Source organism: Eretmochelys imbricata, chromosome 2 (assembly GCF_965152235.1).
Source record: "Eretmochelys imbricata isolate rEreImb1 chromosome 2, rEreImb1.hap1, whole genome shotgun sequence".
In the NCBI taxonomy this organism is placed as follows: domain Eukaryota; kingdom Metazoa; phylum Chordata; order Testudines; family Cheloniidae; genus Eretmochelys; species Eretmochelys imbricata.
The window spans coordinates 59,878,357-59,903,935 of NC_135573.1; the positions used below are offsets into that span (position 1 = coordinate 59,878,357).

Genomic DNA, 25,579 nt, shown 5'->3' on the forward strand with positions numbered 1-25,579 from the left:
GTGAACCAGAACTGCTGGGGCCAGTAGGTGCTATGAGGAGGATGGTTGTCCTGTCTCAGCAAACCTTGCAGATAATTTGAGGCAGCAGGAGAATGGTGGGGGAAAAGGCATATCGGAGGTTGCCTGGTCCAGGGAAGGAAAAGAGAGTCCCTCAGAGTCTCAGCCTATGGGCCCCTGGAGCAAGAGAGGGGGAGTTTCCAATTTGTTTGACAAGCGAAGTGGTCCCACAGAGGGCACCCCACTTTGTAGAAGATGATGGTTAGGATTGTGTCATGCAGTTCCCATTTGTAGTCTATCTATGGACTCCCACTGAGTGTAAGGCCAGAGAATTCTGGGCACCCAGCAGGTATGCGGCCTGTATGATTACCTGGTGTTACCTGGTGCCTGACACACCAGTTCTGCAGGTGGATCAACTCTGAAGAGGAGGGGGGAAACCTGGCTTCCCCCTGCTTGTTGATGTAGAACACCACTGTGATGTTGTCTGATAGAATCTGTATGTGAAGGGAACATGAGGGAAAGGAAGGCTTTGCAGACGAGATTGCACTGCCCTGAGTTCCATGACGTTTGTGTGTAATCTGGCTTCTCCTTAAGTCAACGTGCCTTGAACCATGTGGTGGTCTAAGTGGGCACCCCAGCCTACAATGGAGGCATCTATCCTGATGGTGGCCTGTGATGTGGGAGGGCTAAAAGGAGTGTTGATCATGACCTTAGATGGATCAGACCACTGGGTGAGAGAGGCCAGACATCCACAGGGACATGGCCCTGGAGTCAATGTGATGCCCGGTCAGTTCATAGGTGCAGTGGAGCAAACCTTGCAGGCATCGCAGATGGAGTCTTGCAAGGGGTGTTGCCATATGCTCCAAGAGGGAGAGTCATAAGTAAACTGTGGTGTGTGGCCTGTAGCAAATGTGGACAATTGGGGCTTTCATGGTGGATGAACAGTCAGCTGGGAGAAAGGCTCATGCTGTAACTGAGTCCAGTCTTACCCCTGTAAAGTTTCTTTTCTGTGTGAGTGACAAACCAGACTTGTCTTCGTTCACAGAGATCCTCAGGGATGCCAGGAGGGTTCGTAGAGATTGGATCAGAGAGACAGCTTCCCATCATGACTGTGCTACCAGGAGCCAGTCATCCAGATAAGGGAATACCTGGCATCTCATTGGGGCCACTACAGTGGCAAATACCTTCATGAATACTCGTGGTGCTGTCGTGATGCCAAATGGGAGGAAGCAAAACTGGTCATGCTGGTGTCCCATCATGAAACAGAGGAACTTCATGGAAGAATGCATCTTTTATGTCGAGAGCCATGAACCACACTCCCTGTTGGAGGGAGGGCATGATCAATGCCAATGTAATCATTCAGAACTTTAGCTTCCTGATAAATGTATTTAGCACGTGGAGATCTAGATGGGTCTCTGCCCACCGCCCTTTTCCAGGATGAGGAAGTAGAAGGAGTAGAAGCCTCTCCCTTGATACTGGGATGGGAAGCCCTCTATCATGCCCTTGAGGAGCAGGACATTGGCTTCCTGTTGAAGAATCAGTTGGTGGGATGACAATGAGGAGGGAAAGAGAGAAACCCTATGGAGTATCCATGGTGGATAATCTCCAGCACACAACTGTCCATGGTGATCATGTCCCAGTTGTGGAAGAATAGGGCAAGTCAGCTGCCAAAGATAAGTGGTGGTTAGCATCAGAGGTGGTTCACAGATCTTGACTGGTATGTCAAAAGTGAGTCTTGGCCTGCAGCTGGGAAAGGGTTGAGGAAATGGCAGTGGCCTGGGCTGGGAATCGGGGCCTCTGGGACTTCTGGCATTTCCATGGGGGCTCTGATGGATGCTGACAGTAGATCGGGTGAGGCTGTGTTTGAAAGAGCTGCTACTGGTGTTTGCTCCTGGAAGCTGGGGTGTAGATGCCCAGGGATTGCAGGGTGGACCGCAAGTCTTTCAGAGAGTGCAGGGACTTATCCATCTTTTCATGGAAGAGGTTGGTCTTGTCGAAAGGAAGGTCCACAATGGTATTTTGGACCATCCTGGGGAAACTGGAGGATTGCAGCCACGAGTCCCTGTGCATCATGAGGTTGGTGGCTAGTGAGTGGACGACAGTATCAGCTGCGTCCACTGCAGCCCGGAGGGTTATCTTCACCACCAATCTCCCTTCATCTATGAAGGCCTGAAACTGGGACTGGTCATCTGTATGGAGTTTGTCCTTGAATTCTGCTAGCCTGTTGTACGTGCTGAAATCAGACTTGGCTAGCAGAACCAGACAGTTTGCAATGTGGAACCGTAGACCTGCTGAGGAAAAGGCCTGCCTGACCAGGTGGTCCAGCCACTTGGAGACCTTATCAGGTAGGGTGGACTATTGCAGTTGTTGTCGAACCCATTCTGCAGGGCTGAGTGGACTTGTAGGCTCTAAAGTTTTACATTGTTGTGTTTTTGAGTGCAGTTATGTAACCGCCTGCCCGCCCAATCTACATTTGTAAGTTACACTTTCATGACAGAGAGAGAGTGCACTACAGTATTTATATTAGTTGCATTGAAAAATACTACAGTGGAGTTGCATCTTACGTGGAGGTTAGGTTCTAAAGTCAGCGCGTAAGGCTAAAATCGTGTATAGTCAAAATTACCCTTGAAAATCCCTTAAATCGCCCATAAAGTACAGTATATTGTACATGGTTTGGTGTATACAACCCTGTACAGTAATATGTATACAGTAATGTACAGTTTATAATAAAGAGTACCTATGCAAAATATAATTTTACAGTACTGTATTTTTAATTACAGGGGGTAATTACAGGGGGTCATTGGCTTGATGTCGATCAAGGAGACAGAGGTGACGGAGAGCTTTGGTGACAGAGAGCGAGTCGTAGACAAAGTGGTTGGCTCTCGTTCAGCTCAAGAAGTTGATTGAGTAGGCTTATCTGCTGCTGGTTGTTTTTCCTTGAAAAACATGGTGATCGGCAACTGTCGCTGTTGTCTCTTGAGCTGCTCAAACATTTCTTCATATGGTCTCAAATCATCCGTAATACTACGTGTGATTTTGAGGCTTCATTCCATAGAGGGATTGTATTCAGAAATTAAATCATTCTTCATTGGCAGATGCAGCTTCACCAGTAGTCTGCACGTTTTTGAGATTGAAACTGTTCCTAAAACTGTTAAGCCAACCTTGGCTGGCTTTGAATTCCTTCTCATCAGAAGGCTGTCCCTCATCAGTGGGAGGTTTGAACAGCGCGTAGAGGCTAAGAGCCTTTTCTCGCAATGTGTTGCCATCAATAGGCACACGTTTTCGGTTCATGTCTTCCAGCCATAAGTTTAATGCCTTTTCAGTCTTTAGTGAAGTCTTATCATGCACCTGGTTCATCACCTTAGCAGTTATTGGAGCACTTGATGCCACGGCTTGACAAATTTCTCTCTCTCGAATCTTGATGGCACAGATGCTAGATTCATTGTGGCCATATTTACGTGCCACACTGGAGACTGACATACCGTCTCTCAAAAAGTCCAACACAGCCAGTTTTTCCTCCAGCATTGGAACAGATAGCTGTTTCTTCAGTTGAGCAAGTAGTTGGCTTGCGTTTAGGGGCCATGTTGTACGAAAAATACATATCTTTGAACACTAGAATCACACTATGAGAGGCACGCGGGAACTGAGACTGACTGAGGGAACAGCAGATTCATGTCTCCCATCTCATGCTCACTCCAGGGCATATGCTCACTGAGTGGAATGGTGGGTGGAACTGCCCACACTATTTACAGGTTACTTTTCTTGTTACTTTTACTTTCTTTTGTCAAGCGCACATAGTTGAATTCGCGTGAGTTAAATGTACGTATGACGCAACTCACCTGTATTTTTTTTTTACAGTGCAAATACTTGTAACCAATATGAAATATAAAGTGAGCACTGAACACTTTGTATTCTGTGTTGTAACTGAATATATTTGAAAATGTAGAAAACATCCAAAAATATTTAAATAGTATTCTATTATTAACAGTGCAATTAATCGCGAATCATTTTTTTAAATCACTTGAAAACCCTAATACACACACACTCCACAGCCATTTTCCTTTCTCTTTAAATATAGACTGTTCTGTATAGATTAGCTGAAGACATCTAATACTGAATTCTTGTGTGTGTTTTAATCATTTAATAAGTTTCCCATTTCTTGTTTCTATCTAGTGTGCTCCTGCTAAATTATACTTGTTTCAGTCCACACAGTGTTTGGCACCATATTTTTCTGCCCCTTCACTCTCACTGTAATCAGATAATTGCCACTGTTTCTATTTTCTAATGGTTTTATTTCCATATTAGAAAAGAGGACTACAACCAAACTGCATGTAGAATTTCCCCTCTCTACTCTGTCCTCTCATTTCTTTACTTTAAACTTGGCCAGTGTTCAAAATTAAATTACTTTCTCATCATCCAGACCACCAAACATTTCAAAATTTTCTTTCTACATTAAATTACGAGTGTATAATGGAATCTAGATACGGATTTTCCATTAAAATTCTCAAGAGGTCAGTGATGAGACACCATGACCCACATGGTACTCTGCCATAAGAGAGTAAACCAAGCAACCAAATCATCCTTGTGCCCAAACCTTCACTGAGTTAAAATGGCATTATTCCCTCAGGGCAAACAGGGAGATGAGTTTGGCTCATGGTAAGAGGAATGGGAGAGCGGCTTTTGAGAAGGAGCAAATCTGTGGGGAATTCAGAATCTATCCCTATGTGGATGCCTGGCCATGTCCATGGAGGGTCCTTCCCTTCTTAAATGCCAGGCCTCCTCATTCCTTCACCACCTCAACTTCTAAAGTATCTGTGCTACCACAAGGTATTTTCACTGCCACCACTCTTGCTGTCAGGCCTTTTCACAGAGGTTGCAGATGGCTTCAGAGAAGCTGAAAAGTGATCTGTGGATCATTGTGGATCACAAGTTAAGTATGAATCAACAGTGTAACACTGTTGCAAAAACAAAAACCAAACATCATTCTGGGATGTCTTAGCAAGAGTATTGTAAGCAAGGCATGAGAAGGAATTCTTACACTGTACTCCACGCTGATTAGGCCTCAGCTGGAGTATTCAGAGTAGCAGCCGTGTTAGTCTGTATCCGCAAAAAGAAAAGGAGTACTTGTGGCACTTTAGAGACTAACAAATTTGAGTATAAGCTCATCTTACCTGATCATCTTGTTACAGTGTGTATGGTAACACCCATTGTTTCAGGTTCTTTGTGTATATAAAATCTCCCCACTGTATTTTCCACTGCATGCATCCGATGAAGTGAGCTGTAGCTCATGAAAGCTTATGCTCAAATAAATTTGTTAGTCTCTAAGGTGCCACAAGTGCTCCTTTTCTTTTAATTGGAGTATTGTGTCCAGTTCTGGGCACCACATTTCAGGAAAGATGGACAAATTGGAGAAAGTCTAGAGGAAAGCAACAAAAATGATTAAAGATCTAAAAAACTGAGGAAAGATTGAGAAAATTGGGTTTAGTCTCGAGAAGAAAAGTCTGAAAGAGCACATGATTACAGCTTTCAAGTACATAAAAGGAAAGGGGAGAAAAATTGTTCTTGTTAACCTCTTAGTATAAGATGAAATGGACTTAAATTGGAGCAAGGGAGGTTTAGTTGGACATTAGGAAAAACTTCCTGTCAGGGTAGTTAAGCAATGGAATAAACTTCCTAGGGAGGTTGTGGAATCTCCATCACTGGATGTTTTTAAGAGCAGGTCAGACAAACACCTGTCATGGACGGTTTAGCTAATACTTAGCCCTGCCTTGAGTTCAGGGGACTGGACTAGATGACCTCTCGAGGTCCCTTCCAATTCTGTGATTCTATGGTACCAACTGTAATTTAAGAATGGATTTCCCCATGGAAAGACAACATACCACAAAAAGAGTAACTGATCTCCCATCACCATCGCATGCCAAAACTGCTGAGTCCCAATCACATGCTACTGACACGGAAGTAACTCTGCAGTGCGTGGGGTTTGAGGATAGCTGCAGTGGAGCACCTGTTCTTTCCATCTGTCTGTGGCTTTTCTGTCACATTTTGTTCCCCTTTGTATCACATGGCAAAGGGGATATGTGACCTCATGTTTCTACCTTGTTCTTTTCATTGTACCGTAATTCTCCCTTGAGATCATAGTTAATTTTCACAAATGCTGTGATTTTTGTTCTTAGTAGACTAGTTGATGCCCATATTAGATATTCTTAGAGTACCACTGCATTCTTTAATATATTTTTTCTATTGGCAATAATAGTAGTTTTAAATATCCACATTTCTGGAGATGGAAAACACTGATGATCTGAATATTAAGTGTTTAACACACTTAACATTTTGACCCAGTTTCAGTTGAAAATATTTTTATTATTTTGTGTTGCTATAGCAGCTAGAGGCCCCAGCCCCATTGTGCTAGGCACTGTACAAACAGATGACTGAAAGACTGAAAACATTGGGTTTGTTTAGTCTGAGAACAAGACAACTGGGAGTGGGGGACATGATAACAGTCTTCAAGTATATAAAACATTGTTATAAAGAGAAGGGTGATAAATTGTTCTCCTTAAGCACTGAGGATAGGACAAGAAGCAATGGGCTTAAATTGTAGTAAGGAAAAGCTTGCTAACCTAACTGTAACATTGGTTAAGAAGTGGAACAAATTATCTAGGAAGGTTGTGTAACCTCTGTCATTGGAGGTTCTTAAGAACAGATTAGACAAACACCTGGAATTTGTCTAAACACCAGGGATGGTCTAGATAATATTTAGTCCTGCCTCAGTGCAGGGGACTGAACTAGATGACTTATCGAGGTCCCTTCCAGTCCTACATTTCTATGATTTTGTGATTCTATGACAAAGAGATGATCCCTGAATTGAAGAATTTACATCTGAGTCTTCACTGCATACCAACCCCAGTATTGTCGGTTCAGGGGGTTGCTTCTCTGAAGCAGCAAGGGAGGACTGGTGCTAGCAGGATACCGGCATTATCAGCATGCCCCAAGCATTCCAATAGGGCCATTGGGTTGGCCACTGGTCCTGCTGCCATGGGAACCAAGACCGTTTCCAGAACTCACAGAGATCAGTGCTGCCTCAGCATGGGGCTAAAGCCTCACTCCAACCCTGACGAGTCCCCTTCTGGGAACCAAGGCGGGGCTGTGGATGCCTGTGCTTGGCAGCTGATCCTAGGCATGGGGGAGCAGTGTCTTGAGTAAGGCTAATGATGCCTTTCTGAGGACTGGTGCCAGGGGCGTGGACACCGGTGCCACAAAGGGGAGCAGTCCTGTACCGGCAGGGAACGGTGCATGGACAGGAATCTGCGCCGGGGAGTCAGCTGGAGAGAGGACGATCAGTGCCGGGCATATGGAGACCAATGCCTCACCGCTGGTGATCTGTGCCGCACTGGTGGAGACTGGGATTGTGGTGCCTGTGATGTGGCTCGTCTGACTAGGGACCTAGGACACGGAGTTGGTGACCTTGGTCGTGGAGTCAGGTAGCACTGCCTCTGCTCCAGAGACCAACAGTGTTCAACAGCCCTCTGAGGTGGTCTCATGGCCAGCTTCCCCTTAGCGAGCGGAGCCTATGCCACTTCCAACCCCAGAGTGACTCTCTGGTTCTTAGCTGCCTCAGATGTTGAAGGCAGTACCAGGTGCCTGGGTTCCCTACCTCTCCCAGGAGTCGGAGGCAGATCCCTGGGGAGAGTAGGGGGTCTGAGTGAAGAGATATCCCTGTGAGGTTCTGGAGCGGATGGGCAGCCTGAACTGGGTCCTTTGGCCAATGCCCCCTGATCTTCCTTGCTCGGTGCCAGGAAGCCTCACTTCTTTAGGCGCTTCTTGGGCACCGGCAAAGGAGAGTGGTGCCAGACAGAGCTCCGTGCCGGCAGCGCGCTCCTGACCGACGCTGAGGTGCTAGACATGGAGTCAGAAGGGAAAGGCTCCAATGCCGGAGGAAGAGCAGCCTCCATGAGGAGGGCCCATAAATGAATGTCCCTCTCCTTCAGAGTCAAAAGTTGTTAGAAATTCGACACTTGTCCTTAAAGTGCAACTCTCCCAAGCACTTTAGGCAGCTGCTATTGGGGTCGCTAATAGGCCTAGGCCTATTACAGGCTGAACAGGGCTTGAAAACCAGAGGCCGGGGCATGCCCCACTTCAGGGCAAAGTCCCTGCGGAGACTCTAACTTACTAAGTTGTAAAACTTAACACCTAATTACTAATTAAACTACTGTAAACAGTTATATACAAAGTAGTAGGCACTATGAAAACTGCTATCCACTTGTGAGGCAAGAAGAAGGTGCTCTGACCAACCACGATGGGCAGTAAGAAGGAACTGAGAGGGCGCAGGGCTGTGGCACTTCACATACTAGTGCACGAGCGTGGCACTCCAGAGGGCGCCACAGCCAGCCCTACAGAAACTGCTAAGACAAAAATGTCCAGCAGCTGTGCATGTGGGTGTGCACATACCTAGAATGGAATTGACATGAGCAAGCACTTGAAGAATAAACCTTCTTTTGTGTCATTACAAGTGCTGTATGTTACACAGAAACACTACTTTAAGGTTAAACTGGGGTACGCTGCTCCCTTGGTGGCAGAGACCTGGATTTCTGTGAGTAACCAGTATCAGTGCTAGGGAGAAAAAAAATATTAAATCTGTCTCACATATTGAGTAAATCTTAGATAAGTATTTTCCACAAATACAGCAACTACTAAAAATCATTTTAATCTGTTAATTAAAAATAGGACACAAATAACCCAGTGCATATAATTTGAGCAGATATGAATGACAAACTCAACTACCGCAAACAAATAAAAAGGGAGAAATTATGGAAAGGCAGAAACTGTTAAACAATGTTGCAAAAGTACTTTAAAATGATCATACATAATTTGCATTTTGGTTTATGATACACTGGATTTTCAAACCACCTCCTTGAGTTCATAACATTTCAATTTTAGTAAATCTTATTTTGGAATTTGATTCACTCTCCACTAACTTGTACTAGAACTTCACAATTGTCCTACACTTCTTATCAATTGTAAATCTGAAATTATTTTTCCTGTAACAAACATGTTACTACCTACTGTGGTTTACATAATATTCCACTTCGAAAGAAGATGGAGAGGATTGTATTCTTTCAGCAACAGCAAAATATTAAGCAAGCAGCAGACAGACCTGAAGAAACCAAGTGGGTGGCCAAGACTATGAGGTGTTATGAAAGAAAATTGAGTGTGACAGTGTGGAAAAATTTGTCTTTGTAATTAGAGCTGGTCAGAAACTGGAATTTCTGTTCCACAGGAAACTCCATATTTTGATAAGTTAATTCCAATTTGGAACAAAAGGCTGAAATTTCCCATGAAATGAAAATTCCAAAATGTTTTGGTTCAATGCTGTCATTTTGATTAATTTCATTTAGACTTAAATTATATTCATATATAATTGACACTTTAAATACACAAAGATATTAACATTAATATTTGAATATACTATAAAAGTCAAAACAAAATGAACTGAAATTACTGTTGAAATAAAACATTTGGACTTTTTCTAGTCAAACGCTTAATCAAAATTGACACTTCAAATTGAAATGCTTAGCATGATGAAACTGCATTAGTCAATGGAAAACTGTTGTACTGAAATTTTTTCGACCAGCTCTAACTGTGATAAGGTGGATAGCAAGAAACTTTTTTGAGATAAAAAGCAAGAGACAGTTTTCATAGAATCATAGGACTAGAAGAGACCTCGAGAGGTCACCTAGTCCAGTCCCCTGCACTCTTGGTAGGACTAACTATTATCGAGAGAGGTGTTTGTCGAACCTGCTCTTAAAAATCTCCAATGATGAAGATTCCACAATCTCCCTAGACAATTTATTCCAGTGCTTCACCACTCTGACAGTCAGGAAGTTTTTCCTAATATCTAACCTAAACCTCTCTTGGTGCAATTTAATCCCATTGCTTCTTGTCCTATTCTCAGAGGTTAAGAACAATTATTCTCCCTCCTCCTTGTAACAACCGTTTATGTACTTGAAAACTGTAATCACGTCCCCTCTCAGTCTTCTCTTTTACCAGACTTAGAATCTCTAAAGAATTTAAGTTTGTTTCCCAAGTTTATTTCTTTCCTTCAAAGGGCCCCACACTGGTCCAGTCCATCCCTTGTAGCCAAAGAGTACTTTTGGGGGAATTCTGTGCCACTGTGCATGTGCAGAATTTATGTTCCCTGCAGAAAAATGGCTTTTTGATGGTGAAGCAAAGGGAAGCCACAAGAGCAGTCATACGACCCTCCCCAACAAGTAAGTCACTGTGGGACAGGGGGCAGGACTGGAGAAGACCCCGCTGGTGGCTCCTACCCTGGGCTGGGCTCAGCTGCTAGTCCCAGCTGGGCTGGGCAGGACTGGACTTTCTCTTCCCCTGCACAGCATCTGGGGCCATGTCAGTCGCCACCCCCAATTTAGCCCGCAACTGTAGGAAGCTCTCCAAATTCACACACACACACACACACACACACACTTCCTATATCCATTGCTCCTTGGCTGCAGGGGGAGGGATCTCTGTACAGGGAGCTTCTCCTGCATCCACCCAACCCCTGTGTATCCAGACCCTCCTGCTGAGCCTCATCCACACCCCGCCAACAAGCACCACTTCCCTTGCACCATCCCTACAAGCCAGATCTCTGCACCCAGATCCCACAGTGATCTCCCACCTCTATGCAGTCAGTGGCCTGTGCTCCCTGATGCCATGCTGGAGTCTCCACATTTAGTTGACAAATAAAATTTGCTGAATTTTAAAATATTGTGCACAAAATTTTAATTTTTTTGGCACAGAATGCCCTTAGGAGTAAAAGAGGAATAGAATACAGCCAGCTCCACAGCCAGTTAATACCAACTTGATGCTATCTGGGTAGTTTTTCTTCAATGAGATACTATCAAGGGGCACTCACCTCGAGAGCCTCCGAGCAGTTGGATGCGGAACAACAATCCTTTTCTTGCCCCTGGTTTCCCCTGCAGGCTGCCAGCGACCTTAGCAGGTTTTCAGTGACTGGGCTGGGGGGGGCCGAGCCACAACATCCAAATGAACCCCTTCTGGGGTATTAAAGAGTCTAATGAACAGTCTATTTGCCCTCACTAGTGTCTTCAGCCCTGGCTCTGGGCCCTTCAATCCAGCACTTTGTTCAGGCTCCAAAATAAGCCTTGTCCACTTATGCCACTTTACCTGAAGCCAGTGGGAACCTGGGCCTGCCCACTACTCCAGGTTTCAACCCAGGGATCCTACATCCAGCAGCCACAAACAGATCACACCAATCAGTTGCAGCTATTTCCTTATGCCTCCTCCTACCAGGCCCTTTTATCCCCAGCCCTATCTCATAGCTGGGGTGGCAGAGAGAGACACTGACTATCTAAGTTCAGCTGGTCATGAACTCTATCTAGCTACCAGACTCCTTTGGCCAGGGAGAACCCCTCTTCACTCCTCTGGTACCAGCTAAGAAATGAACTGGTAAGGCCAAGCAGCAACTTTTATCTGAGCCAGCAGGGCCCCCATTGGCCCTTCTACTCCTTGGAGGACCAGATCTCTGTAGTTTTCAAGATGGTTGCTCCAAAGAGGCCTCTCTAGGCAGTCCTGAAGGACCCAACTTCATTGTGCTGTTCCTCCCACATCGCTACTTCTTGGAGTGGGGTGTAGTAGGCCTGCAGGTGCTCCTGTGGAGAGCTGAGAAGGCCAGGTACACCCCATCACAGATACTAACATAGCAAATAGGACAGGTAGCCTATGCTAATTGCTGAGATGGAGATCTTGAGGAAAAAAAGTGTGTTTAGCAAAGAATTTTCAAACATTCCAGGGAATCAAAAAACCTTTATGGGCCAGATTCTTTGCTTCAGCTGAGATCTGCTTGGTGTAGTAGAGATTAGGTTGTGGGGGTAAACAGGAGCTGGGAGCCATTGTGGCTTTCTGATTCTCTGCCCAGCCCCAACACAGATTAGATCAGTCTGGAGGAGCATTCGTTAGCTGAGGAGACGCAGACTGCCATGACATCTCCCCACCCCTTGTATCACTTATGCAAAGGGGCTACAGGAGAGGGTGGTGTGATAGTGATCTATGCTTACTGGAGACCCCCTCACACTGAGAGATGCCCCATAAGGGTAGATATTGACAGATTCTCTCCACTTTGCAGCTGTGCAACAAGCAAACCATCCCTATTTATGAGATTGATAATTAAAAGAAGAGGAAGAAAAACTCACGCTTGGCTCTTGGATGATCAATGATGTATAAAACATAACAACAAACAACCAGCAGCTTCAAGTCCAGAAAATAAGATGACATACCACAGATAGCAATCCAGTCAAATGTAACACTAATAACGCAATTACAGAAACAAGTACTAGTTGTTACAGTGCCAATCCTTGTCCAAAGATTAGGTGAAGCAAACCTTTACAGTGTGCACTGAATGCTAATTGGGCTATTTCGGATCATAGAATCAAGGAACCATAGAATATCAGGGTTGGAAGATACCTCAGGAGGTCATCTAGTCCAACCCCCTGCTCAAAGCAGGACCAATCCCCAACTAAATCATCCCAGCCAGGGCTTTGTCAAGCCTGACCTTAAAAACCTCAAAGGAAGGAGATTCCACCACCTGCCTAGGTAACGCATTCCAGGGCTTCACCACCCTGCTAGTGAAAAAGTTTTTCCCAATATCCAACCTAAACCTCCCCCACTGCAACTTGAGACCATTACTCCTTGTTCCGTCATCTGCTACCACTGAGAACAGTCTAGATCCATCCTCTTTGGAACCCCCTTTCAGGGGGTTGAAAGCAGCTATCAAATCCCACCTCATTCTTCTCTTCTGCAGACTAAACAATCCCAGTTCCCTCAGCCTCTCCTCATAAGTCATGTGTTCCAGTCCCCTAATCATTTGTGTTGTCCTCCGCTGGACTCTTTCCAATTTTTCCACATCCTTCTTGTAGTGTGGGGCCCAAAACTGGACACAGTACTCCAGATGAGGCCTCACCAATGTCGAATAGAGGGAAACGATCACATCCCTCAATCTGCTGGCAATGCCCCTACTTTTACAGCCCAAAATGCCATTGGCTTTCTGGGCAACAATGGCACACTGTTGACTCATATCCAGCTTCTCGTCCACTGTCACCCCTAGGTCCTTTTCTGCAGAACTGCTGCCTAGCTGTTCGGTCCCTAGTCTTTAGCGGTGCATGGGATTCTTCCATCCTAAGTGCAGGACTCTGCACTTGTCCTTGTTGAACCTCATCAGATTTCTTTTGTCCCAATCCTCTAATTTGTCTAGGTCCCTCTGTATCCTGTCCCTACCCTCCAGCGTATCTACCACTCCTCCCAGTTTAGTGTCATCTGCAAACTTGCTGATCACAGGGGCAACAGGTATGGAGAAAATTCCAAGCATATGGATCCCTTAACAAAGGGCATCCTGCTCCATCTCAAATGGAGAAGATTCCAGCTCACATACTTGCTGACCACAGTTGCAGTGGTATGCTATGGGGTGAGAGATTGTCCTGTGACTTGCTTGTGAGGGACTCGTAAGGCCTTTTAGACTTCACTAAAAATCAAAAACAAATGCAAAGCCTCCACACCACCACCACCACCAACTCCTCTACTTGGAAACCGGAGCACTAGAATCATGTTCCTCTAGGGAAGCACATCATTAAACTAAGAGCTACAGTACTACCTTCTGCACCAGCTTCCATTTCCAAGTTGATTTAAGGTGTAACCTCATGTAGAGCTCATTGCGGTTGTCTAATTTTGTGTTGATTGTGCCACAGACCATGATAACAAGGTTCAGGTTCTGTGACAGGGTGCAACTCACCACTCTGATGCCGCCTTATGCCCGATATGGGAATTAGCTCTGTTAGCCAGTGCATCCTGCTCTGCTGGTGCTCCACCCATCACTTTTTCTGCTTCTGGACCCATGTCACTCCAAGGACCGTGGTGTCCTCTTCAGTGACACAGCTCTCCAGCCATGCCACACTCTGTGCTCCCCGCTTCTGGGGGACATCTCTGCAATCCCTGTCCAGCCACTTATATCAGTGTGACTGCAGTCTATTGTCTAGCCACTTCTCCAGTGGCAAGTGGGGTGGGGGGAGACATAGGCCAACCCACAACTCCAGGTCCTAACCTAGGGATCCTGTAGAAGGCCATTGCTTGTGGTGTCCTCTCTGACTCCTCAGTAGATTTTCCTGGGCCACTTCCCCATAGCCCCAGCACCCTCTTTGTCCTTGCCTCAGGGCATCAGCCTGCAGATCCCTGCAACCCACCAGGAGCTGCCTTTAGCTCCCCAGGTGTCTGCCTGCAGCACTGCTCTGTCCAGGGTGCTAGCTAGCTTCAGCCTGCAAGGCAGCCAGTCCTCCTCCCTCCTTGAGCTCCAGGTAGTGACTGCAGCTTCTCTGTCCTGCAGCCCTTCTTATAGGGGCCTGCCTGGCCGTGATTGGTTGCTCCCCTCAGCCCTGCTCTGATTGGCTGCCTCCTGCGCAGCCTCCCTGCAGGCACCCCATTACAAGCTCAAAAAACTGTTGCCATCTGTGGACTTCCTCAAGACTGCTGCTAAACAATCTTCCAACAATGCTCCCAGATTGCAAGCTCCAGTAACAAATGACAGGCATACATGCTCATTTAGGCTCTCATTCAGAAAAGATTTACTCATGAGTTTAGCTTTCAGCATGTGAGTAACCCCATCCCTATTCAACACTGTACGTGCCTAAGTGTTTTGCTGAAAAGGGATGGGATTACTCACATGCAGAAAGTTTAGCATGTGTTTAAATGTTTTAATAAATTGTGGTTTTAAAGGGGCAGTGTCATAGTGAAAGTCATTCCCAAGTGCCCCCATGCAATCAGGTGTAGCAATCAGTGTGCCTTGATTTCCCTTCACCTGGGATATAAACAAGTCTGAGCAGGTGTGAGGTACAAAACAGCACCTCCATTGGGGAGTCTTGTTTATTAACAGACAAGGCCAACACAAAGTATAAGTAAAACCTTTACCACAGTCCCTTAACTAGGAGACAGAGTCAGTTTTAGATTATTTGTTCCCATCTGAGTCCTCTGTTCACCTGTGTCCAGGCCATTTTACCAGCAAAGTTCTCCTGACCCAGATGTCTGCCCTTCGAGCCAGATCTCTTCCTGCTCCCTGGATAGAGTCCTTCTCCAGAGACAGGGGTCCATGGATATCTGTCAGCTGCTGCTTTTCCCTGGGACAGCACATAGTTCCAGGCAGGCTGGGCTTCCTGCCACTGTTTGGGAGACTCCTCTGCTCAGACAAAGTCTGACTTCTGCAGCGCTCCCTTTGGGAGCCTCCTATCTGTAAGAATGCCTCCAAAGCTCACTGCTCTGGTGAGCTCTATGGAGGAGAGTTCCCTCTCTCCTGGACCATACCCTCTAGGATCCCTGCTCTAAGAGCACACCTCCCTGCTCTGGTGAGCTCTCCCGGTGACGTCCTCTTCTCAGCAGCTTCCTGTCTCCTTGAGAGTGCCTTCCCTAACTGATGTTGGGCAGCTTACTAGGTCCGGGTGCTGATTTACTAATTAATCACAAACATCAACTTGGGGCAGTAAGCCGCCTTAAAAGGGCAATCGTGGGCAGACAGGGCCCTGACACCTCTTAAAGGGGTGGATGCCCCATGACAGGCAGATACAATCCTTACCATATCTTTTGTTTGTTTCCCTACAACCTATTAATATCATCTGCATAGATCCTCATCCACCCAACCAGGATCCCAGCCCAAATCTCTACAAAACTTTGGGAGAGTTGTATGGATCAGATAGATAGAAAAACACAGCTGGATGTCATCATCACCATGCTAAAAATACGGTAGCCTATGTCATCTCTTAACCATTCCAATGGCTTCAGATACCTGGGGAACAAAATGGAAAACTAGATTTTGTTACCTTTAGAACAGCCCCTCCCCACACTGAATGTCCTTCCCTTCAGGCACAACCCCCAGAGGTGTAGTTCCTGGCACCACAGCTGAATGGACTGCCAAGAAGCTCTGGGGGCCACCAGAGTCAGCGCAGAAGCACAGGGTCTCCAGGCAGATGGCCATGTCCCTCTGAATGATACCCAGAGATCCACAGGTTGTGGAGGCCCCAATATCTGCTTTTTTCATGGCAGACACAAGAATATTTCAGAATCCATAATAAACCTAGTTCGGGGGGCGGGGGGGGGATGGGGGTTGCCACCATTCTCTTAAGGTTTGTTTTCTCTCACCACATGGGTTAATGGCTTAATGTGGAATCTCTTTGAAAAGGCATCTGGAATTTATCAATTATTAGGAAGTAAATGGAGTTTAGTGACTCCTTCTAAATTGCACTTATCACTGACAAGATCATTTTTAAAAGCAGTTTTTGTTTTTGCTGTTAAACCTTAAATGATCAAGCTCAGGATAACCTCTGATTCATGAACAATGAAATGGACTACTTCTTCTCTAATGTAGCCACTCCCCTGCAGAGAAGGTTAACTGGTTTCCTGCATAAGGTTATTTGCCTAATATGGATATTTTTATGATGACTGAAGAAGAACAAAAATTATAAATGGGCAAGGGGACAATTATAAAACAGAGCGTAGTAAGTGGAAATAACCTAGGCTTCAACTTTAAAGAACAAAAAATTTGTTATATGTGACTAACTAAGTCAATGATACAATGGCTGGAGGGGAGGGATTCTACTCTGAGTCTGATCCAAAGCCCATTTAAGTCAGTGGAAAGACTCCCATTGACTTTAGTGGGCTTTGCGTCAGCCCCTGTAGAAGGAGATGTTTTAAAACTGGTATAAATATTACTTTAAAATGTTCATTTCTGATCAATCCTGTGTTGAATTATTGGCTTTTCTTGATACGCAGCTATAATAGATAGATTTAATCTAATTATACACAAAAAACTGTTAAAAACATTATTAAGGACACCAAGTCAAGCACTCAAAAGGTAGGAAATGCCAGAACTAAATATTGTGTATTTGCATTATGACACAACCATTAATTGCATGATCCCCAGGGATCCTAATTTTCAGTGATAAAAACAAAACAAAGCAAAATTCTCTAATTAAAAAAAAATCTGTGTTTTTCCACAATCAAAAACAAAACACTGAACTTTAGTTTCCCTAGCCATAATACCTATGTATGTATGTATGTATTGAACACAATGTTTTATTGATATGTTTACAATATTTAAGCTGACAGCCTGAGCCCCGCAGCCCAGGGCTGTCAGCCTGAGCCCCGCCCAATGGCTGCTTCTTTTCTAATAACGGTTTTCTATTAAAAATGGGACTTTGTTTTATTCTCAGTAGCACTTCATTGACAATTTTCATATAATTAATGAGATTATTAAATGTTAATTTATCAGTAATTTTTATGTTTTTAATGGCTAATTCCACAAACCAACTTCTGACACCGATTCTCCTGACTATATAAAAAAGGTTAAACCACTGTCCAGCTGAAAAGCTACATTATAAACAGGATACTATTTTAAGTAATTTATTACGAGTAGAAGAAGTTGTTCTTCCAAGATCCAAACTGAGGGGCATAAGGTTTTATATTTTTTGTGAAAAGCTTGAATAAGCAAAAAAGAATTAATAGTAAAGAGAATATGTCAGTTATATGAAGCTATGCTTTGGAAGTGAGTGATGGCAGGAAGCCATGCTTGGAAAAGTGCAATGCTATATGTGTAAAAAGAATTAAAGCAGTTAATGGCTTAGTACACTATATAATATAAAAATTCACTCCTGTTATTGTATAGTCACTGATTTGGAAAATACAGCAATGAAAAATACTTATGTTTGCTGATAGAATGTTAAGCTCTGTGCGGTTAGCTTCAAAAGAAAATAAGATGCTTTTTACAGTGTGACATTTTGTCACAATCCCAAAGTTTGAGCACTTCTGCAGCAATGTAATCCCTACATTTATATTTAATCTAAAACTTGTACTGTCAACACAAAATGAGAATTAAAACAGTAAACTGGTATAAGGAATATGGAACTATTGTTTCAAAACTCTCCCTCTAACAGTTTGATCCTGCAAGATGATTGATTTATGCATCTCCCAAGCCAACTAACAAGATGATCAGACCCCATGAAAGGTGAATTAGGTTTGTTGAGGTAGCAGGGCTATTACAGAGAGGTATACCTTTAAAAGATATTTCTTAACACTGTATGAATGCCAAAGAAAAGTCTTCTCCCACCACTTGGCAGATGATCTGTGTTTTATTTTGTGCTTCCAAGATGAATGAAGTTTCAGTGTATATATAATTAACAATACAGCATTTCAATCAAATACCAATGTAACTAAAAAAATGCCTAAAACAAAATACAGAATCCTGAATTAAAAGTGCTTCTGTAGTTTGAGCATATATGAAATGGAGAATAAATATCTTCCATAGGAAAGTCACAAAAATGTACAACCTGATGCTAAAAGCTTTATCTAGTTCTTCATTTTAAGGATTTGCTGTTTCTCAGAGTGTTTACTTCATTATATGCTGTATCTATTCAGGTTCCATACTTACCATACTTCAGAAGATCCTTCACAACCCAAGTGTTGGAACCACCTACCCATTCCCTGGGGCAGCAAATCCAAATCCACAGTAGAATGATTTGGTGGAAACACCGCAGTGTGCCTAGCCCATTCCTGTGTTGTTTTCCTTGAGCTGGGGTAATCAAGCCCATTAATACTGCCTCCCTTGTAAATTAAAATGGTACAGTGATATCAAAACTAGAAATTACAGTACCTGGGAATTATACATTAAATTACCATGCAATGTGCACAATGTAAAAATGAAGTAACCGCAACATAATTTATACGGCAATCATGTAATCATGGAGCCAGTCTATAGAATAAAGTGCTGCTTGACCTTTTATTTTCAGATTGTGCTTTTTCTGTAGCTCAGATTTTTCCCTAAATAAATCATTCATTATAGTGCTTTTAAAATATAAGGTCGAGCTATCCTGAAAAGGTAAGATTATTCATGTACTCTGATCCCTCATAAAAGGTCTAACATGTAAAATGAAGATTATAGAAATATTGAAGACAATGGTTCCTTTCGACCATTTCAAGCTAGAGCATTTTTAAAAAATGGAAGGAAGAGAGTAACTAACTGTCTTGTACTATTCCCTTCTTTCACTTGATTGACAGTAAATAACTCCAGAAAGGGAGAGGGGATGTACTAAGGACCAGGAGTACTAGAAACTCCCTAGAAGTGTGTGTGGAGGGGGCCCACTGGTTCCTGAACCATGGCCCTGCCCCCTGCTCTCTCATCTCTGCCCCCTCTCCCCATTGCTCACCCTTAAGGCACATAAAAAGTTCCAGTGCCCCTGCTAAGGGCACAGACTCCTTGAATATCATTTAAAACACAATCCAGTCTACTGGAAAAGTATAATTAAATCCAGTGCAGTAAGTCAAATTTACACCTTTCCCTCTGTTTGCTGCTAGTCAGACTACGTCATTACTCAGGCAAAATTCCCACTGAGGACAGGACTGGGATCTGACTGGGTAAAAATTAACCAGAGAAAGCATGTAAAGCAGACTTGTCCACTGTATTGAGTACCGCTTTCATATATTTTTTAGGAAGAGAAAATAAAATAAATTACCTTAGCTTAAACACTTGAGACCTTTGGTATTTTACAATGGACTGATGCAGCTAGAGTGCACCCTTAGTTAGACTTAGAGTTAGTATCTCTCTCCTATATATATTTTTAAGTTATTGATGTAAGTCTTCAATAACTCCATTAACTTCTGTGCATCTACTGCAGATTTACATCTGTATTCCAGAAAGCAGAATTTGGCTCTATTTTGTTATACTTTATATAATATTGGAAACAGTATGGAAAAAATACTTGCGTGAATTAACGTTTTCAATTACCTAGCAGTTCCATTGCATCATCCTCATTGTCGATATCTTCTTCTGTCACTGAGGGAGCTGTGCTTTGAACAGAATCAAAAGAGTCCTGGGAAAGCATGGCAGCCAGTAGCTTCTTATGTTGCTGTTGCTGCTGTTTTAATCCTTTGGTCTTCGGCTCCATCCTTAAACTGGGCAGGGGAAAGCATAACCTCCTTTTACAATTACTTTCTCTACAAAAAAGTACCTTTACAGCAGCCATTTCATTCACATGAGCAAATGAAACCATTTAATTAATAGACTAATTATTTTCAGGGTTTTTTTTTTTTTTTTTTTGCTATTATAAACATCCATGCAGAAATTTGGCCTTGTTCTTTAAATACCGGAGAGATTGCCTCTCCCCTCACATGTAATCAGCTGTGGAGTTCAAGCTAACGGACCACAGATTTAAACACCAAGGAGATCTTGGTAAGGCACTGCAAGTGAAAAACTGAAATTCATTCCAACATTGGTCTGACTAGTCTATCAATATTCAGATCATGGTGCAAGGCCCAGCTCTTAAACAACATAGGTTTAACCTGCATCATGATCTTAATATTAAAACTATAGGTTAATGTCAGTTGGGGAGGGGCAGCATGGTCCTGTGGCTAGGCCACTGGAGTGGGAATCATAGACTCATAGGACTGGAAGGGGTCTTCTGCCCTCATGCCTCATGCCTCCTGCCCTCATGGCAGGACTAAGTATTATCTAGACCATCCCTGACAGGTGTTTGTCTAACCTGCCCTTAAAAATCTTCAATGATGGAGATTTCACAACTTCCCTGGGCAACTTATTCCAGTGCTTAACCACCCTGATAGTTAGGAAGTATTTCCTAATGTCTAACCTATACTGCCCTTACTACAGTTTAAGCCTATTGCTTCTTGTCCTAGCCTCAAAGATTAGGGAGATTAATTTTTATGTTCTTGAAAACTGTTCTGTTCCCTCTCCGGCTTCTCTTCTCCAGATTAAACAAACCCATTTTTTTTCCAATTTTTCCTCATAAGTCATTTAGACCTTTAATCATTTTTGTTGCTCTTCTCTGGACTTTCTCCAATTTATCCACATCTTTCCTAAAATGCAGTGCCCAGAACTGAACACAATACTCCAGTAGAGGCCTAATCAACACAGAGTAGGGTGGAAGAATTACTTCTCATGTCTTGCTTACAACACTCGTGCTAATACATCCCAGAATTATGTCTTCTTTTTTTGGCATCAGTATTACACTGTTGACTTATATTTAGCTTGTGATCCACTATGATCCCTAGATCCCTTTCCGCAGTACTTCTTCATATGCAGTCATTTCCCATTTTTGTATGTAACAGGGGACTATTCCTAGCTGTATAACCATGGATGAGTCATTTTGGGTAAATTTTTTTTAAGATTTAGAACCCTCAGTCCTGTTTCAAAAGCTTCTTTATCACAGGAGCCTAGGCCTCACTGAAAATCAATTGGAATTAGGTGCTTCACCTCTATGAATATGCCTACATAGCAATAAAAGACCCACATCACAGCTGCAGCTGGTCCAGGTCAGCTGGCTCTGGCTTACAGGGCTTGGCCTGTGGGGCTAAAAATAGCAATGTAGACATTCAGGCTTGGGCAGAAGCCTGAGCTCTCAAACCCCATGAGTGGTCAGAGTTTCTGAGCTCAAATGTCTACTTTGTAATTTTTAGCCCCACAGCCCAAGACAGCTGATTCAGGCTCTGATACACTGTATCATGGTTTTTTTATTGCACTGTAAATGTACATCGGCTTCCCCTCCCACCATTTTCTGTCTTGTCTATTGAAACTGTTAACTCAAAGAGGAGAAGGACTATCTCTTACTAGGAGTAGGTAAAGTACCTAGCATAACAGGGCCTCCCAAACTTGGTTGGGGCCTCTAAGCACTACTGTAATACAAATAATTAATAACAACATTAGCGGGTGTAAGTGACTGAACACTAAACAAGTCTTCTCCTTTTGACAATATATATTTAATATTGCATAATCTCGGTGACACAGTAACTATATCTCAAGTCAGGGAAATCATGCATGAATCAAACAATTTTTATCGAAACTAAACTTATGTACCTTCACAGGCTCAGGCATATGAATTTTAATTTTTGGAGATTTTCTGCACTGGGCTCTTTGTTTGTGGGGTTCAAAATTTCATGCATAAATAATGAGGTATATCCTACTATGTAGGCACTTAAGTACCAAACCACACCAATAAAGCACATATTTGTGACATCTGAGCGGTGGGATTTGTATCCCCAATTAATTGACCACACACTCACAAAAACCATCCTTTAAATATCAAACCTATTTGTATTTTGGTATATTTTATGGACCTTGGTTATTTACCTAACATATTTTCCCCACTTGGAGTCTCCTGTAAGCTAATGTTTTGTTCTTACTCACTGCTCCACAAATATTGTCCGAGGTTTGTCAGTCTTATCCCATGCTATTACCATTCCTCCACAGCCTAGTTATTTATACCCCTGCTGTTTTGTCATGGATTCCCTGATGGCTCGTAGTCTCCAGTGCAATCCGACACACAGTTTAAAAAAAAAATTAAACTTTGTACAATTGCCTACCCTTTAGTTCTTACCTAAGGGTCTCATCCAATGGCCATAGAAAGACTCCCACTGACTTCAAAGGGCACTGGAACAGGTCACAAATCATTTACATATAAAACTGGGGGGGGGGGGGAATCGTACCAGCAGTAAAGCCAGTTACAGATGTCTTATTGCTGTTATGGCAGTGTCCCAATTGGCAACACTAGTGAAAGCTTAGAACCCCCCAGTGTATGATTAAATCATCATAACCACATCATTTTAATGTCTCAGTGTTTTCAGAGTTTTGCAATATAAATCCTCTTCCCCAATAAAAAGGCAAAAAACCCTATCTTACTAGTTTTGTAAGTAAAAATATATGCTTTCTTTTAACAAGCTTAAAAGAAATACATGTTTTTCAATGTTTTCCAGTTTTAATTTTTAGCTCAGCTGGATTTGCTTAGAAGAGAATAGAATATACAGTATCTTGCCAGTAAGATTGATGTGTCTTAAGAAACAAAAATATTTTTTATGCTTCATGATCTTCACCATAATATTTTTACTCACTTGAGGTATGAGAAACAAAAAAGCACATTTTCGACCTAAAAAGAACTATGGACCCAGTTCATAAAAAAGATATCCAAAATTGGGTGGTATTTCTATGTGATTTTTTACATGTAACTGAAAGTAAATATTCATATTAAAATACTATATAAAAATATTTTAATTATGCACATGCAAACATGTGGTAAGGATTTAGGTAGTATGATTTATATGCAGATAATCCACTACAGATCTAGAATATCCTCTCATAATGCCCATACAAAGCTTTATCACAAACTCCTAGCAACCTTTTTAAGGACTGGATTATCCCGTTACTTCTAAACCAAAATTAGGAATAGCCTATAACTGTGGGGATTAATTGGGGGGGTAGTGTTGTATTAATTTAGATGGAATATATGGCCCAAAGGTGTTAACATAGCCCATTCTCTGTCCAACGTTAAACAGTATAACCAGGGTTCAGGGTTCTCTTTTGATATAAAGAGACCATAGCCTGCTTAGTACTATGGCAAAGACACAATTAAACATCTTGTAAAACTTTTATTCAAGACTTAGGAAAAGGAGGGAAAACAAGTTAAGTCATTTGAAATGTAAAGTATTAAGTAAGGCTTTTATTTTAACAGCATTGCTGGTTCTCTTTCTCTTTAGCTGGAGAGAGCTTTTAGTAGGAAAAAAAACCCTTTGTTTGATAGTCTCTTAGATGGTATTAAAGATGATAATAACTGTCCTTTTTGAGGAAAAGAAGTTAATTGAGATGGACTGGAGCTCTCATGGTTACTGTTGCTGTTACAGTCCAATCCCATTTCCCAGAACGCAAAATAAGACAAACACACACAAATGGAGAGAGAAGAGAATGACAGAGAGAAAATGCAGCTTCTGTCACTGGTGATGACTTTCACTTGCAGCCTCGCTGCTGGAAAAGCACAGGCACAGCACGTGGTCTTATCAGCCACTCTGAGACCTGGAAATATAAATGGAATATATGTTCCAACATCAGGCTGTTTAGGGCATTGCTTTAGCTCCCTCTTTCGGAGTTTCAAAATATGCAGTCTTGGCTACCTAACCCAGACTCTTATCAGACAGAGGAAAAAGAAGAGAGGATAGGAAAGATAAATAAGGAAAAGAAGGAAAAGGTCACATTTGGGGGCGGGGGAGGAGACAAGGTCTCACATCTCACTTGGTGTTTGTGGTTCAGACTGAGCTGGCCATGTCATCTGGCTCCCTCTTTCTGGCCTAGACTAGTAAGGACATCTTTCAGGATCAGGATAAAGAAGATTCTGGGATCCCAGGAGACAATAGGGATGGCAGCCATGATGGTGAAGCTCCCTCCAGTAGCCAAAGTCTTTCTTTAAGGTTCCACAAAGGGTGTGGTGGGCAGAACAGCCTATCCCTTCATTACTTTGTCCACTAATTAAGCCTAATTTCCAACACACCAATTTTGGTTGATAGCTTTTTGGTATCTCAAAATGTTCTTGTTTACCAAGCACGATCATAACACAGTCCTTGAATTATATCTGTAGGCCTTTTAGTTTGTAATAATTCAGTCTGTCTCCCCTTTGAAGTTTTTCCCATCAACATTTGTTGTTCCGGGTTATTGTGATACTTTATGAACTTTGACTCACTTTTCACAGCTGAGGTCACAATTAGGGTAAATTTTTATGGTCCAGTTTCACAACAGTACAAAAGGGACCAAATTCATTTATGTGGGAGAAGGGGAGGAACGGAAGAATGGAGCTGATTTCTCAAGGAATTGGGGACATGCAGGGAACAGGTTGAAGTTTGCATAAGCAGACCCCACCAAGAATCATGCATCTTGTGTGAAAGTCACAATTTCCCTTTAACCCACAGAAGGGTCCACTGAACTGAAAGTCAGGAGACTATGTTTTTTAGTCTTTCCTCTTCCAGTAACCGATGTTAATATTTCTGTGCAGTTCATGATCCTTATTACTGATCAAGCACTTGTACCCATAACCTAGGATTCAGGCAGGCACCTGGAGATGCAAGATAGTTGGCGGCTGTGCCTAAGAGAGGACCCTTGGGAATTGGGGAAACCCCAAACTACTCAGATCCCATGAGATACACCATAGAAGAGAAATCTGAGGCCCACACCACCACTTTGTGGAGAGAATGTAGGAGATGCTTCAGACCACCATTTATCCTAGCAGGGGCAAATGGGCTTGCTGTTTCTTCCTGAATATAGGTGTAGAGTAGACAGATGTAGACCACTCCACCCTCGCCCCCGCCCGAGGCACATAAGTAATGGTAAGATAGAGCAGGTTCTGAGAAAGAGGTTGTTGTTTGCATATAGGTGGAGCCTCCATGGGTTCTAGCTACTTAGTTGAGTCCCTAGCTTTTAACTCTTGAGAACTGAGATTCTCATTAAAACCCCCTAAAATCCTCCTGCGTGCACATATTACCACTGTGTGGAAATCCCCAGATCTCTATCCTCTTCTCAGAACTATCCCAGGGAAATTTTTTGACATGCTGGAAACTATGAAAGTGAATCCTATGTCCACAAAGTGAATTCTTGAAGCTCAGCCAGCTACCAACAAAACTGCTACTAGTACTTTCATATTGTCCCTTATCACATGTTACTAACTTTCCCGACTGTACATCAGCAACAAAGAGCCTCTATCAAGGGCTAAAT

At 43.0% G+C, this 25,579-nt stretch overlaps 1 protein-coding gene across 1 annotated transcript in view; it reads right to left on the reverse strand.

Annotated features, from left to right (window-relative positions):
- Positions 1–25,579, reverse strand: part of C2H8orf34 (chromosome 2 C8orf34 homolog) — a 228,313-nt gene that overhangs the window by 121,318 nt on the left and 81,416 nt on the right. Inside the window, exon 7 of the mRNA XM_077808680.1 lies at positions 19,826–19,992. Within this exon, the coding sequence (XP_077664806.1) occupies positions 19,826–19,992 (167 nt within the window). The remainder of the gene's footprint in view (positions 1–19,825; positions 19,993–25,579) is intronic.